This window comes from Melospiza melodia, chromosome 1 (assembly GCF_035770615.1).
Source record: "Melospiza melodia melodia isolate bMelMel2 chromosome 1, bMelMel2.pri, whole genome shotgun sequence".
Lineage (NCBI taxonomy): Eukaryota > Metazoa > Chordata > Aves > Passeriformes > Passerellidae > Melospiza > Melospiza melodia.
Genome location: NC_086194.1, coordinates 140,297,063 through 140,313,889, shown reverse-complemented (window position 1 = coordinate 140,313,889; position 16,827 = coordinate 140,297,063). Strand labels below are relative to the sequence as shown.

At 39.6% G+C, this 16,827-nt stretch overlaps 1 protein-coding gene across 13 annotated transcripts in view; it reads right to left on the bottom strand.

The window, feature by feature from the left end:
• The window catches only part of SULF1 (sulfatase 1), a 128,636-nt gene that overhangs the window by 33,325 nt on the left and 78,484 nt on the right, over positions 1-16,827 (bottom strand). For all 13 annotated transcript variants that reach the window (XM_063170025.1, XM_063170018.1, XM_063170035.1 and 10 more), the window contains 3 exons: positions 11,979-12,130; positions 9,770-9,939; positions 177-327 (listed from right to left, as the gene is read on the bottom strand). In XM_063170025.1, the coding sequence (XP_063026095.1) occupies positions 177-327; positions 9,770-9,939; positions 11,979-12,130 (473 nt within the window). The remainder of the gene's footprint in view (positions 1-176; positions 328-9,769; positions 9,940-11,978; positions 12,131-16,827) is intronic.

Here is a 16,827-nt window from a genome sequence, read left to right as displayed (position 1 = left end):
TCATGTTGCAGAGAACCAGAATTCAATTCCACTGGGAAAAAGTGGAGTAATTCCTCATAGTACAATGACTTTCCCCAGAATGTGGTTGGTGAAGGTAAAGAAAGAATGAATTAATTAAATTTTGTTACCAACTAACAAGATTGTCAACTGCTGTAACAGCAGTTTCTTGCACTCACTCTTTCCATAGAGTCGTCAACTGACATCAGGGTCTGAAGTCTTTTGCGCTGCAGGACGTTGGTAAACTCCATGTGGATTGGCAGCATGGGCCCTGTGTACTGCATAATCCAGTGCTTATCCATGTTTGGTGCATAGTTATAGCTGGGAGTGCTGGAGGAAAAGAACAGATCTCAGAAGCTGTGCAGCGTGACAGGCATCAGAGGGAGGTGGGAACTCCTCCAACACAGAAATAGCCAACAAACAGTTAAATCACAAATTCCATGTGGTATCTGACAAATATCCACAAACATCACTTCAGTGGCTTTCCAGATTCATTGGGTCATGTATCACCTCCTCAAAATATTTTAACCACTTGCTTTCCAAGCTTTCTCAGACTCAAAGACCACTACAAGTTCCACATTAATATTTGGGGTTTGACAAAATCTATTTCTCAAACAAACCTGTACTTATTAAAAAGGCTTATCTGAATGGTGCATCCCGTACAGCTAAGAAAAATTAAGGAAGTTAGAGATGCAAAAGACTGCTTACTTAATATTAAGGTATATTGCCCTGGTACTTCAGTAGAGAAATTACCTTTAAATAAAAGTCAAAGAAAGGTATTTTGCAGTGGGGTAAAGAAATTTAGTAGTCAGCATAAAGAACACCACCAGTGTTACAGTTAGTTCTACACTAAATGCTGTTGAAGTATTATTTTCAATGTGAGTGCAAAGCACAGTGCATTACAAGCATAAAATTAATCATGACAACAAAACTGACCTAACACCGCTGTTGCTATTAGCACTAAGAAAAAGTATGGCACAGAGTCCTATCTAAAGCAAACAATGATGCTTTAGGAGTTTGCACAAACATCAAAAGAAATATTTAGGAGTGGTGTTCTATCCACAGCCAGTGTATTTTTGAAAGATATCCTATAAGAAACAAGAATATTTTCCCAGAGATATCACCTTGGGAGAAAATGTGTGGCAAAAAATGTGTCAAGTAAATTTTCTCAAGAGAGAAACATGTTACAAAAGCTCTCCATCATTCTTGTTTTTATGCCTAGCATACATGGCAACTACAAGGTGAAGAGAAAACAAGCAATATCCATTTCCCATAATGGTTTCACCTACATATGAGCAGTTCCCTTCTCTAGAAAGAAAGAATCTAGGCTTTGTCATTTTCATTAAATTCTTCGGGCTTTATTTCTCTCCTGTTTCTAGTACAATGCAGTACATGATACATGAACATCAGCATTACATTTGAAAATTAAACATAAAGTGAAAAAAATACTATTGGGTGATTAGATTAATTTGATTCTTTTTATTCTCTTTTCAGTTTACAAGAAAAATGAAATTCAATATTAATTTGCTGTTTAGGTACTGAAAATTATAACGTGTGTTAACAAAAGGTACATTTTTCCCACTGAAATATGTATGTGTAGTTGTCTTTTCTTAAAATGAACAATATCAGAATACTGTATTACTTAGAGTCATAGACCAGTCCTTCAGATAGGTTTCATTTTTCTTTACATGGCTGTATGTGATCCCAGAATAGTGGAAGCAGTTGATTTTTATATCAGATATCATATGTATAACCTTTAACTACATATTCTGAGGACAAAAATCAGCTGAAAGGATAACATAGTAAACTGATAGTCAACTGCAATAAATTTGTGGAGTCCACATTCTAACTGGAGAAGTTAGGTAGAATTTGAGAAGTATGCCTTTAGTACACACAGCAAGTTTTGACTAACCTACTTAATCATTAGTCTCAAGGGAAAAGATAAGTGATGCAACAGTATCATGGGACTTGGACAGAGATTAAGAAGTATGAAAAGGTTAGCTCCCTACTGAGCAAAGACAAGCATAAACTAGAATTCCTTTTCTGTTGAAAAATCTTTTATTTCATGTTGAAATGTCATAGTTTTTATAATTTCCCATGGTTGAAGTCTGATTTTTAAAATGAACACTGTCATAATATTAGTAAGATGTATGTCAGGAGTACAGCCCTCTGTGTTGCTGGCTAGCCAGCAGTCCTAGCAGAGAGAGACCCTTGAAGAAGCAAGCCTTAGGAATTCTGTCACCTACCCTTTATCAGTTATCCAACAGACAAGAAGGATACTTTCAGTGCAAATTTTTCTCTGTTTCCTTGGAAGTCTGTCAGACAAGATGTTTTCCCATGAAAGAGTTCATTTTTGATTAATCAGCATCTCCTAGTAAAATGCTGGTTTTTTTCCAGTGGGGTCCTGAGTGCCCCAGGCCCAGAGGGATGAGGTGGCTGAGAGCAGTGCGGTGACAGCCTGCTGCTGTGCCAGGAAGGAGAGCCAGCTGCTGAAGCAGGCTCAGGTCTTGTGTTCCCAGGCTATTGTGAGCAGCCTCCTCCACATAATGGATAGTTTTAAAAAGCAGCACTCAAGGGTTTAGCAGGGCAGTTAAAACCTTTCACAGACACTTTCCAAATGCATTTTGAATTTTCTGGGTGAGAATGCAGCAGGCAGAGACAGAGCAGAATTTTCCTCCCAGGCAATTCAAGGAACAGGAACCTTCTGTGAAATATCCAGTGTTACTGGCTGATGGATAAATGTGAATCAGGGTTTCATAATGTTGGAGAAAGAGTACTAAGGAAGACGTGGAAAGCAATTCCAAAATCCCGCACCTTGTACGTGTTCCCTGTCTACCCCTGTTTGCTAGGCCTTTTAGAAATCCACCAGAATGGCACTGGTTACCAGGCACAAGATCTGACATTGCCCTCAAATTTATCTACCTTTTTTATTTTTTTTTGGTATAAATTTAACCAATCAACCAACCAACCAAACACTGCAGAGGTAAATCTTAGGGAGAATACTGCTGACTTCTGAAAACTTTTCCATGTAGACAGAGCTTTTCCTGGTCAGTGTTAATTTTTTCTTGAAACAGTTGGAGATATCAGTTAAATGTTATAAGTTGTTATAAGTCCTTGAAAGTCATTATGGCATGGTGTGCCACTGTTTCCATTCTTGCAATTTTGAGAACAGTTTTGCACTGTATTGACATGCGCTGCTATAAAGTATCACTGACATCTACATTTCCTTGATTCCTCATTGCGCTGGAAGATTGAAATTGAAGATATGTGCCATGTCTTCCATAAGAAAAGAAGGCCTCCATGGCCTCCTCTCAGTTGTGGAGTCCATCTTGTGCTGAGTACATTAGCTGATCCGTGATCAGCAGACAGTGCTAGGTAGCCCATTATTTTCAGGTTATCCATGGCCTCTAAGTCTAGCAAGTTGCTGCTGTAGTACTTGTCATTCTTGTAGAATATATTAACTTGGGCAAATCTAGATTGGTCTGTTGCTCACTTTTATTTGTCCAACACATACTGTGAGGAACTTAATACATAGAGAGCACTTGGCACACCCTAAGAGATCTGTTCTGGCACTGGAAAACATTAAATTCATAATATTTTGAATTGATACCCTCAGTTAAACTAACAAAAAAATTCCAGTTGTTATGTAACAATAAAAAATGCTGAGCATAGGCACTTTTCCATAAAAGCATACTCATAATGAGAACATTTCACCCTGAGATTTAGTGATCAGTCACCTATGTGAATAAGTTTAGAGAGAAATTTGCAGCGATAATCAAGTGATCTATAGACTACGGAAGGAATAAAAATTCATAAGCATTAGTGCATTTAAAAAAATATTATCCACAAAATCTATAATTTGTCTGTAAACATCAGTTCAAGTAGATACTTATGTTGAGAGAAAAGGAGCAGTATTAGCAGTCACTGATGTAATCAAAAGGCCTCAGTTACTCTATCTGACAACACATTTACTATATTCATACGTTTAAATTTGAACTTCTACATTAAGAATGCATCTTATTTGGCTTTTAAGGTACCACAATAACTTTAGTTTAGGCAAGAAACAATAAAAATAACCAACAATCCAAAAAATGGATGCTTGTACTTGAGAATCTATTAAAATGGGGTCTCCAAACAAATAATTCAAAACCAAATTTCACTAGCTTCTACTAGTAATTGAACTCAATTGTCATATTCAATGAAATAAATTGAATATAGCCATTGTGCATTACTACAAAAAGATATTTTATAGTTAAGAAAGGATTGGGAGAGTACAGAATGTCTTAAGAGCTTCAAGAATTTAGTACAACTTTAAATTAACATTTGCTTTCTAAAAAATTAATCTAAATATATGCCTCTCTAACAGATGGGATAATGTGGAGAGAAACAAGTATGTTTCCAAATATTTGTTCAATTGCTCATAGTAAAAATCTGTGTTTGCCCCTATTTACAACCTCATAATTCCCTTCTGTTTCTATTCAACAAAAGAAATTATGTTCACAAAAATACTGCCTAAAAATGTTGGGTTTGAATAATTCCATAAAGTTCTCAGGGGGTTTGGTCCAAAAGGGTTTGGCTAATCTTCTGTTTGGATTGTGAGTCCTCCAGTTAGTGAAAATAATACAGTCCATAGATACCAAAAGAACATTTTCATTTCATAAAAATAAAAGTCAACAACATTTTAAAGCAATACCTTTGGTAAAACTGATTGAGAAAAATTAATAGTTTCTGTACAGAATTAGCACTTCTATTATTCTTTGAAGCATGATTAGCAAACATGGCATAAGTGGTCATGTTTCTTCAAGTGAAAATAAACAAAGGAAGCAAATTCTTTTTTTCCAGGGAAAGTAGACTTCCAGGTTTAGACACTGTTCTTGGAAAGCAGGAAGCCTAGGTTTTGGGCAAAATTAAAAGTAAAAAAAACCCACAAAAACAAACCCACAACCAATGGCCATTATTATTATTAATGTGAAGTTGAATTTCACCACTCTGGAGCTGCTTTTTCTGCCTTTTAAAATGGGGCTCTTTTAAACCCAGTGATATTTATAGATCTGTGTATGTGGGGTATGAAAGTTTCACTCCCCGAGTGTAACACAACTGCTACACTTTAGAACAAAGAAGTGAAACAGTTGTTGCCTGTTAAATATAACACCTTTTTCATTTAGGAAACATCATTTGTTGCTCCTGCAGAATTGTGCAACTAGAATATTACTTACACTTCTATTTCACAGCATTTCTTCTTGTCTTGTCTTTAAAATCGCACTCACAATGACGCGCGTGATGATTGTGATCACTTATCTCTAAGGCAGGAGTCCAAGCAGACCTCGGGCCAGTAGTGGCACTGCACACTGACATGTCCAGAATCATTACTGATGCAAATGCACGGTCCCACACTAATGGCCACACGTCCTCATTACAGCATGAGCCATTGTTACTGACAGATGTTTGAGGCTCAGCCTCTGTGGTTCCAGATGCAGCCACCTCACAACCCAAACTCATTGCTCTGGGGATCCAGAGCTGCAACATTTCTTTTGCTGCTTCACTACTGCAGACCTACACACCTGGTGTATCAGCACCCTTCATATGATCTTTAAATGGAAATATAAACTTCTGCCTTTCATATCACCTACCTTTTCTTAGCTTGTGAAGTTTTCTCATCTAGTCCAAGATAGATCAGATTTCATTTCTATCTGCTCCTCCTAATGTTTCTAGCTTGGCAATAGGATTGCTTCCAGGTAGTCATAAAATCTAGCTGTGAGTCCTCCTGCCAGCCCAAGTATTTCAACTCAGCACAGCCAGCAGTGGTTCAGATTTCCATTTTTTACATTCTTCAGTAAACCTGCCTCCTGCGGATTTTTGCTTCTAATGTTTGTTTACTTGACAGCTTATAAACAGCCTAGGTCTGATTCACAGTTCCCCTAAGAGTGGTTCACACTGGAAGGTAAAGGGAAGTTAAAGTGCCAGAGGCTCTGAGTATAACAGATAATTCAGGCTTTCATCAGAGCATCCTTTGAGTCAAAGTTTTCCAGCTCAGCTGTCTGATGAAACAAGATTGTCCTGTAACATAACTTCATATTCAACAACAATGTTTCGAAAGGTCTAACAACCCTGCTCCTTAACAGATGATGTTCATTACCACAGCAAAAATCCATGTATTGCTTTCATCTAGTACATCTTCTCTAGTCCCATTTTCTCTCACAGAAATAATGTCTGGGGATAGTTAGAGTACATGCATTAGTATGATATATTTTCAGAAAATATTTCAATTATTATGGTGATAGCAGCCAGGATAAACCTTCAGAAATATTTTTAGATGTCAGAAATAGGACATACATTATGGAGAGAAGTGGGAGAGTGGGAGGGGAAAATGGATGCTTAAAAACAATGAAGAGTCTGCTGCTTCCCATACGATATAGTTTGTGTTTGATTTTAAACTGGAGTTAATAAGAATTAACAGAAATCACTTAATAAGCAAACAGTATACACATTATTACTGTTCTTGTCTTTGTAAGACTTTCCATGTCACTCTAGAGCCTGTTTGTGCTGAGGAGGACAGGACTGTAACATAATTATGGCATGTAATTCTTAATTTTCTTTTTGTCTTTGATGTATTTTTCATAAATCTTAAGGACTTTGCTGCTGCATTCATTTGATTTAATTCTTCCCATGTTGATAAGCGAGGAAATGAGACCAATAGACGCCCACACTTGAGGGCAGAGCTCTCCCTGAACTGGAGTATTTCCTGCTGTGGCCACTCCCTTCTTTATATGTGCCAGTGGAAAACTTTTCTAAACAAACTTTTGGGCTGTTTTTTTGATGTTGATTTTATTTTGTTTTGTTTTAATTTATGGAGGCAACATTTCAATCTTTAGCAGGCAATTTACCAGCAAAGAGACATCATGTAATTTAAGAGTCTACTTCAGCTACTGTTCTCTTAAGCAAAACTTCTTACATGTGGTTGACAGGCTATCTTAATCCTTGGTTTGTAGGTATAACCTTGCATCTCAGTTTGTTAAGCCAGCAAGCAGCTTTTGACCTGGTTTCCCTTCTTTGTTGGAGGTAGGCGTTACAGTAACATGATACAGCAACTACATTTTTAAAAACAAAATCCAAGGTCAGATGGCTGTCACCCAAGGTCAGAAGGAAAGAGATTCAATGGCCCTTGACCACCAAGGAAGAAAACCTAAGGGTTAAATGTTCAAATTACACAAACCTTGGCAGGAGGGATTTTATTGTTCTTGTTCTGTTTTCATAGAGAACACAGTATTTCTGTGTGAACTGAACTTCTCATATCTTTCAGAGCACGTTGGTCGTATTTTTGATAGAGAAATCAGTTGGAATCTTCAGCCACCCAAACCCAAATTAGCAGTTTATCTTCAATTTGTCTCATTTCTCAGTCTGCAGACTGAACTTTAACACATGCAGTCAGTCAGTGCAATAAGAAACACAAAACAAGCCAGCAAGGATCTCTTGAGGTCATTGCAGAAAAAAACTCTGCAAGAAGCTTGCCAAGAAATCAACAACACCAGAAGAAAAGAAGAAGCACAGCTGAGTTCTCTCACAAGTAGCCCAGCAGAGCAAGGTATTTAGACCCCAAGAGTCCACAAAAATAAAAATTAATTTTAGCTAGAATTTTGCTTAATCTTTGCAGGTGACATGTAACCTGTATATAAGGGGGAGAGGCAGTTAAAAATTTGGAGACTAACTAAAGCCTTTTGTTCTACCAGCACAAGCTAGAAAACAAGCAGGCTGAAAACACCAAGCAGCACAGTGTCAAGAGCATGATAAACCAAAGCAAGTTCCTACAAGCACTTGTCAGAAGGGAGCAAGGAGCCTAAAATGAGTCGCTTTGGCCTGGGGAGAGGTAGGGTGAGATACAATGATTCAGTGCTTTTCTCCCAGACACGGTCCCCACAGCTAGGCGGAAGCAGTTTGGATCCTGCCCTCCTGTATGATGGATAGTCCCCCAGCAGGCAGGATGGCTTGCCTGAGGCCAGGCAGTCTGTGCCACTAAATGGGAGACAATCTGCTGAATGGAGTGAGAACAAATAGATATAACTCTCTCGCAGTGAAAAGCGGCAATTGAAAGGAGACATGGGAGAAATCCTTTCAATTTGATATAGTGACTATTCATTACTCTTCACAGAATGGGAAGTAAGGGACACAGGTGGCATAATGAAGCTCCAGGTTTTAGAAGGAAACAAAAAGTGGCCCTTTGTCCCGAGAGCACAAAGTGATACTGTGGAACTTGTTGCCACAGGATCGTGGGGCTGCCACCAGAGTTTAAAAAGAGATTAAACCAATGCGAAGAGAATGGGGCACACTGACTTGGATGCTTCACCTAAACTCATGATTTTCAGAAGCTAGAAAAACAGCAGAAAAAATTTGGTTTTACTTTCCCCTTTGCTCCACCATTGTTCCCTGCTACTTTCTGCCGGAGCACATAATTCAGGACTGAGAACATTCTTCCATACAATCCAATATAAAAGGTTTCATGTATTCATGTCTACTTTATTTATCAACTAAAATCTCAACTTCATTAGTTCCCTATATGGGTAGAAACTACTCTGAATATCTAAGTAACTACAAATATTGCTGACTGGTTTGCATTACTTGCAAAGTCTGGTCTCAGGAATGTGGGATCATGGAGAATATAAGATTATAAGGTCAGGGAAACTGGCATATCTGAAAAGTAGCAGTCAGTAGGAGGATAAAAGATGCAAAACAACAAAAATGTAACCATGTGCCATGAACAGCAAATCTCTTTCTGGCCCCAACCAGTCATCAGTTTATCCATGCAGTTCATGCAGTAACTACTACTCCTAGAAATTTTAAAGTATTTGATGTAAGTTGAAAAACCATCCTGGTATGTGAACTACTGCAGAGTATCTAAATTACAATTTTTAGACAAAGGAGCTTTCCCATTGTCTAATGAAATTGATTTATCTGCATTTTGAGAGGACAGATAAATGTAAAATCCAGCTGAAATATTTTATAAAGACGTTTTTTGTTATTTTGTTGTGTTGCTTTTTAAAGATGTGCAAATACATTGTTTCAGAACAAAAGAATGGTCTACAAACCCATGGGAGTCAAAAGTGCAATGGAAATCTTCCATAGCCTATCACTATAATGAAAAGGACCCAGAATTTTCAAGGTAGGAAGCAAGATGAGGAATCCACAGATGTGGGCTCTCCACAGATTTTTACCTGAAGTTGCTTTCTCTTCTAGAAACAAAATGAAACGTTGAAAGGTTTTGTTATAGTTTAATCACCAGAAAAGATTAAGCGCGTTATTTAAAAGTGTAGTCTGATAGGCTATTTTGGGAATCTGCCAGTATCTAGTGTATAAACAAATCTGGTGCACTCAAAAGCTTCAAAAGGGTGTTTTTACTCTCAATGCATTGTTAGTTAGAGCCCAGGAAGCACATATCTTAGAGGGAAACGAAGGAAGTAATATCTTTCCAACAGATCCTGACCTGTGTCTACATATTTTCAGGGTATTGTAAGAAGCTGCCCTTACAAAGCCAAATACTGACCTTTTAATCTCCCACAACTTCCCAGGAGGAAAAGAGCTTCTCTCTGCTTTAATAATGGTCAGAGCTGTCACTCTCCCCCGCAAAAGGAACAAGCACAGCAAAAGAAACAAGCAAACATTCTCTGCTTACATGAGTGTCTTAGATTTGAATTCCCTGCTCCTGAGCTGTCTCCATAAACAAATTCCTTGCAGAAGCAGACACAAGGAGTGGGTCTGGCAGTGTGTGAGCTTCACTTACATGTGCTGTGAAGCGTTGGGGTAGAGCTCTGAGAACTGTGGTGCAGAATCCTCGGGGCCATGGGGTGCAGCGTGGCTGATGACCATCATTATGGGCCTATGGGGATATATCCTCTTAGACATCCTGAAGTAATTAATGCTCTCATTAGTGATTAGGTCTGTGAAGTAGTCCTGGAACATACGATTAACACAAAGCAAAAGTTACAAAGTGCATGATTAATTAGATCACATACTATCATGTTATTATGTTATTTTTCAAGTCCTCATTAAAGTTCAGACCAGGAAGTAAAAGCATACCATCAAAGAGATGTATGATTTGAGGGAGCATAGGGGAGACTGAGCAGTAATTACTTTCTTAAGCAGGCAATGCCACATAAAATGAGACAGTATTTTGCAAATCAGATACAACAGAAAGTATAAAGTAAATTTGATTACCAGATTTGGTAATATAATGCTAAGTAACATTTAAAATCACAGACTGTACTGAAAAAGATATGTTTCTTAAATTTCATTGATAAAACACCTCACAAGGTAATGGCTCCCAAATAACATTGAATCTTAATCTGGTTTTATGTTTACATAAACCTTTATTGCACACTCTTTGTTCAGACTATACTTTTGCATATGTACAAAGTGGAAGACAGCTACAACAGGCAACAGATTGCAAAAAATCTTAATCAAAGAAATTGCAAATGAGAATGCAGGGAGCAGTTGAATTCCTGCGGGCTCTGTTCATTTAATTGTGCAACTTTAAGCAGTGCAGCTGCTGAGATTAAGGTTGTGACTTGCTAATAAACTGGCTTAACCCACAGCTAAGGTGGCAAATGGAAGCCTACAAGGAAAAGGGAGGAAATGGAACTAAGAAAAAAAGATGAAAACTTAAATTAAACCACCTGCCACCTTGGTGTATTCACTGTTGGCCTGGAGGTCTAGCTCGAGCTTCATTGAGAAAGTGCTGAGACAATGTTTGTAATTTCAAGCACTTCCAGGCATGACTAATCTCATGTTGTGGATTCGAGGCCCTGAACAGCTGCAAAAGCAGAGCCTGAGGGACAAGGTCTGTGTCCATGTCAGTGCTAGGACAAGGCAACCAGCTGTGACCTCCTTGCTCACCCGCTCCCTGTCCCCTGCCCCTGCCCCTCTCCTGCACCACGCTTGGAATATGCACAGTAGCCCTGACTGCTACAAAACCTGCAAGCATATGGATGAGACAGTGAGTGATCCTTTAGTTTCCAAAATGGATAATGAGTGTGAGGTACCAGGGCTGTGATAATTTCTGGGTTTGTGGCCTGAGTGAAATGCCTGTATGACTGCTCTCCCAAAGCATCTACTCCCCTCCTGTTTTTCTGTTTATTCTAACTACATACACGGGGAGTGTAAGGAATGTATAACTAACCAGTATTCTACATTTCCTTTTTTTTTACCCTGCATAAATATATAATCAGTATAATGTAATTTCTATGGATGGGAAAATCAGAAACAGGTGTCACTAGTTTCCAATAAAAACTCATTACATGGGTCAGAAACCACAGCTGCAACATCTGTATCATCTTCCTTGAGCTGCAATTTGAGGAAATTCCAGATTGCTTTCTGCAGGCTGGTCTGTCTAAGATCTGCCCTCCTAAGCCTTTCCAAGAAACTTCATGGCAGTGGGCAGGTCCCTTTGGCATGCTTTCCACACTTTGTCAAGAGCACAAACAAGCTCTGAACTTTTCCAACGGCCGCATTCTTGCCCTTATCTACTCTCATACTCATATCCGGAGTCTGACACCACAGGCATACAGCCTTTCTTTGGTGTGCACTCTATAATGGAAAACAACATTAACCAAGGCTCTTCTGTGGGTAACAACTGACAACACTCAGCAAACTTTAAAGTTCAGTAGCGCAAGGGACACAATTCTTTTTGGGAAAGGCTTTTATTTACTGTTTGCTTCTGCCACCAAAACATCACATTCTGTCTGGGAGAGAGAGGGAGGGACGGGAGGAAAGAGGGAGGCATCACTAGGCTCCACTGAAGAGCCTTGGGAACATTGTTCTGTTGAGTGATTAATATTCTCAGGTGGAAATTTATCTGAAATGCCCTGGAGAGAAAATGACATCTCAATTTCATGGTTGTAGTTGTTTAATTAATTAATTATCTGGTTAATTAATTATCTGAAAGTTATTTTTATATGGATTAATCATGTGGCATTTATGTGTCTGGAAAATACCTTTGCATAATCAAATCCGTGCTTCTCTTTGTTACCATTGCGAGAAATGGTGTAATTATAGAAGCGAGAGTTCTTCACTAATCCAACCCACTCTCTCCACCCAGGAGGGATGTAGCTGCCATTGTATTCATTGAGGTATTTCCCAAAAAAAGCTGTGAAGTAAAAAAAAAAAAAGAACACACACACACGCATGAGGCTTTGCAATCCAAGTCTTTTAGTCTGAGTCAAAAGAATGTATGAATGAAGAGAAAATGTGTTAGAATGAGTCAGAGTTGCTTTACCAAAAATCTTCCTTTTATAGCTTAGAGGGTTTTGAAATTAAAATAAGTTATTTCCAGACTTTTATGAGAGTTGAAAGCCTTCGTGACTCTATGTTTTATTCTTAATCTTTTGGAATCTAGTGATCATGTGAAATATTTTCAGGGTTTCTTTTAGAAAGAATACGTTCCTCTTGGTTTCCACTTGAATATGAAATAAAAGCTCAGTGCCCAGAGGAAACATCTGAGGAGCACCTTGTGGTTTTAAGCAAGTCCTGTGATGTTTCAGAGCTTGGCTTCTGACTTTTTGAAAGTTCAGGCTTGCTATCCTGGCTACATTTGCTGGTTTGATAAAAGGTCTGGGAAGTACAGATCTCTATGCCATTAGGACATGTTCGGGTAGATCAGGAAGGGATCCCCATCCTGCTTTGCTGCCACATCATCTATAAGGCAAAACTTACAAAGAGGCAAAGCCTTCGAGGTCAAAATCCTCTACCTGGCCTGCCAAACTCCACATATGTTTTCCCCTTAGCTCTAGGTTACAAGTCAGAACCCACTCAGACTGAAAATTTCAGCCTCTGCCGTAGGTTTATAGGTGCTCCTGCCAATTCCTCTGCAAGGAAGTGGGAAGCAATGCAGTCTCACAATGCAGTAGGCTCCCAGCTATCCAGGAGTTGTGGATTGCCTGTGGCAAAGATACACAGACACCAAAAGCCAGCCAGCTGCCCTTGGAAGGGAACATTAATGCTGGCATGGAACCCTGGCAAATGCAGCCACTTGGCTTCTAGGGAAAGAAGGGTATGGGAGGTCTTCAGCTGCTTGTGTATGGTCTGTGACCTGGACGGAATAGTCAGTTTGGGTGGGTCCATTCTGCTTTTCCACTGCCTGGGGGCTGCAGTGACAAAACACCTGATCAGGTCTGCGGGTTTTTTGGGATTTATTATCTCCAGTTCAATCCCAGTGACCTACTGGTGTGCCTCAGTATCTTCACTGTTCCCCCTTTTAATTGTCTTGAGGTTTACAAACCCCTGGAGGGTCACCTGTGCCAGCAGTTCTGCTGCCTGTGTCTCCAGCAGTCTGCACGCTCCTGGTGCTCACAAAATCAGACACCACTGAGGAGAAAGGAATTACAGAGACCTCTCCCTTTTCAGAGACAGAGCTCTTCACAGCTGTCCCTGCACCCCTCACAGTGCCCAGCCATGTTATTGCTGCCAGCCCTGACTCATCAGTCAGGCCTGTCTGCAGAGAGCTGCTGCCCAGAGATGCTGTCCCTCAGCTGGGCAGTGGGACATACCTTGAATCCCTGTGCTTGTTTCGTACTAGGAAATGAAGTCACATTGGAAAGCCTCACATCCAACCTAGACACATTCAATCTAACCAAAAAAAGCCCATTTGTGGAAGGGCAAAAATAACTCAGATCTGATTGATGGGGGCATGGTGAACCTCTTGGGAAAACTGGTGGAAAAATCAAAATGTTCATAATTAGGACTTGTCTGAGGCAACATAAACATGATGCAATTCAATCAGGGAACTGCCAAATGCCAAATGTAACCAGAGATTACAGTCATATATAATGTTACTTTCCTGTACCACGTGGAATGTGACATATAAACAAGTCCTACAGACACTAGACCAAGCTTCAAGCTCTTCTTCCCGCAGCCACCAAGAAAGTAATCCAACCTGTCTCCTTTTTTATCCTGAGGCCTACCAGAAATCAAGAACTGTGAGGTGAAGAGGGTGACAGTGGGCAGGGAATACGTGCCCGGCACGGTTGTCTCCTGGAATGGAAACCATACCTCTCATCTAAGGCAGCCAAATTGGTTTAAACTCTCAGTCAGATATGGGAAAGTCTTTATATGGGTAAAGGCTGAAATTCTGTGAGAAGGGAAACCAAGGAAAAAGGCGAAGGGGAAGAGAAGTCAGAGAGAGACAACAATGAAGTTGCTGAGCCAAGCAAAACCAAGGGCAGTCAGTGGATACAGGGGAAATCTGAGGTCAGTCCTTCTGAGTGCCATCCCAGGTCTACCAGCAGCTTCTGTATGATTTTGGGGAACCTCTCTGTGCTGTGCTCACTAGTAAACAGCTCTACTGCCAACCTGTCTCTCACAAATATCAGAGGCTTTCAAATTGTGCAATGGAAGCTATGACAATTTATCATATAGGATGGTTTGACTGCCGCATGTATTATAAGATTGACTCACTTGGAGACCTGGACTCTGCTATTTACAGTCTTGCCACAATTTAATCATTAGTGGTGATAGTTTCCATGCTGACTCAGGCTGTATTTTGCTCTATGGAACCTTTTAGCCAAACAGTTCAGTAATTTCCAAGAAAAAGACTGGGGAAAAAGAAATGGGTTCATCCATTTAAAAATAATTGTCAGACTTTTCTATAAGAAATTCTAGTGTCTGTAGGTTTTGATGTAGGGCCTTTATAAATAACAGAGGTGGCTATGAAAATCTTTCTCAAAATGACCAGGCTCAGAAAAACTGTAGCAAAAGATGATTACTCCACCTTCTCACTTTAGCGTCACAATGGAGTGTTCCTTTATGGATTTGAGAATGTTCCCAGAATTTAATTTTTGGCATTAAAATAGCCATCAGCTTCCCTCACTCCTGACTCTCTCTTTTGGTATTCATTACCTGAGAGAAAGCCACCAACATAAAATGAAGAGATGAAATGACCTGGGGCTTAAGGACGAGAATAGATAAACTGAATCTGGAAAAGAAAGGATGGCTTGGAGCTGGGGAGGGCCAATTCATCTTGGAGTTTCCTTGCTTTAGATTACTTAATTTTCTAACTTTAATAATGTTTTGTTAGAAACCTTTTGGCCTGCTGAACCCCATATTTCAGTTCATGTTATGAGACCTTGGATTGACAGCCTGAACCATTCACCTTTGTGTTGGCAATGATTTAGTATTTTATCATAAAAATAATCTCAGTGCTGTCAAATTTTAAGCAGCTCCCTGAATGACAGTTTGCAGAAATAGATGTTTCCCCCTGTTGCTGTGTAAAGCAATTCCCATGTCAAATGTGTAGCAAAGACCTGAATACTAGAAGAAACAGTGGCTGTGACCATGGATCATATTGGCCAAAATGCTTTAACCAAAAATGGTTTATTGGTCATAAACTCAAGAGGATATGAGTAATTAGACAGATGAAGGGAAAAGTCAGGCTTTTACTGAAATACAAGTGTTCAATCCTTGCACTGTGTGGTCTTTTGAGTACTACTGAGAATAGGACAGGGCAAGTGGGTCAGAACTGGGGTCCAGCACCATCAGTTAGTGTTTGGCTCTTCAGGCTCTGAATGAAGACAAGAGCCAGAGTAAAAGGAAAGTACATTGTCCATGGGACCAAATAACAATCAGCAAGTAATCACCATGGGTGTCCCAGTTGTTTTTGGTTTAACCAGAGGATTGTTAACAAGTAAAGCACTATGGAATATGTCAAAGAACTGCCCAGGAACTGACACTGTGATGTGCAGATATCTTTGCTGGGTCTTCTTTGCTTGGCTTGTAGAGTCACCCCCCATCTTTAACTTAGCTGTAGCCCAACACTTACTGAATTGCCCAAGTCCGAGAACTGACTGGGAAGCCTCAGCTTCAGAAGCTGCTTGGACTCAGCATTTTGGGTTCAGGAAGCCATTTCTGCTTGTAATTAGTAAAATGGAGATTATGACTCAGTGGGTAAAAGCCTCATTAAAAAGTAATGCCATTTCAAGGGACATCTTTTCATTATTATGTGTAACAGCTCCCATAGGGATAGCAGCAAAGATAAATGCTTACTTTTGCATTTTAATAAGACAATTTTTATCTGCATTCTGGCAGTTTTGCTAACTGTTCCCAGGGCACATTGTTATTTTCTAATCACATGTAGTGTAGCTTTGCATATCAGAATAATTGTATTCCATATTAGTATGTTCAATTATGTTTATACAAACAACAACACATGGCACGGTGAACAGTTTTACAGACATCTCTGTGTCTCTGGAGGGGCTGCAGAATACACGTCTGCTACCTGACATGAACAGATGCCTTAAGACAAGGTTTTGTTTTCCCTTTTACAATTAGCTAATGATTTCTGTACTGGACTGAGAGATCCAGAGGGTTGCAAAGGGTGCAAGACAAATATAATTTGATTCAGAGGATCTCTAATACTTACAGCTGAGTGTGACTCAAATTCTCGTAATTCCCAGGACTTTTCTTCCCAGCACTTTTTACAAGCAGTTATGACTAATGTTTACAGTATTACACAATAGAGTTAGTCCTCTAACTGCTGTCAGTGTTAGTGCATTAGTGCACAGGTGAACTGGGCTACATCTACTAGTGAGACATCCCTGCACTTCCATGGAACAAAGGACATATATGATGTTCTACACCCTTGTTATTTGTTGAGGCTTATGGGAACGTTTCCGAGTTAAAACAAATGCAAACCTTTAAAAAGCCACACGGCAGAAAGGTTTAGTCACTGTGACCCAGACAAGAGCTTTAAGTAGACAGCCCACTTCCTTTAACAAAGTCAGGAAACCATTCACAGGAGTGGCAGGGCGCTGTTTATATGACATTTCAGGACTCAAATACAGTGATTCTATA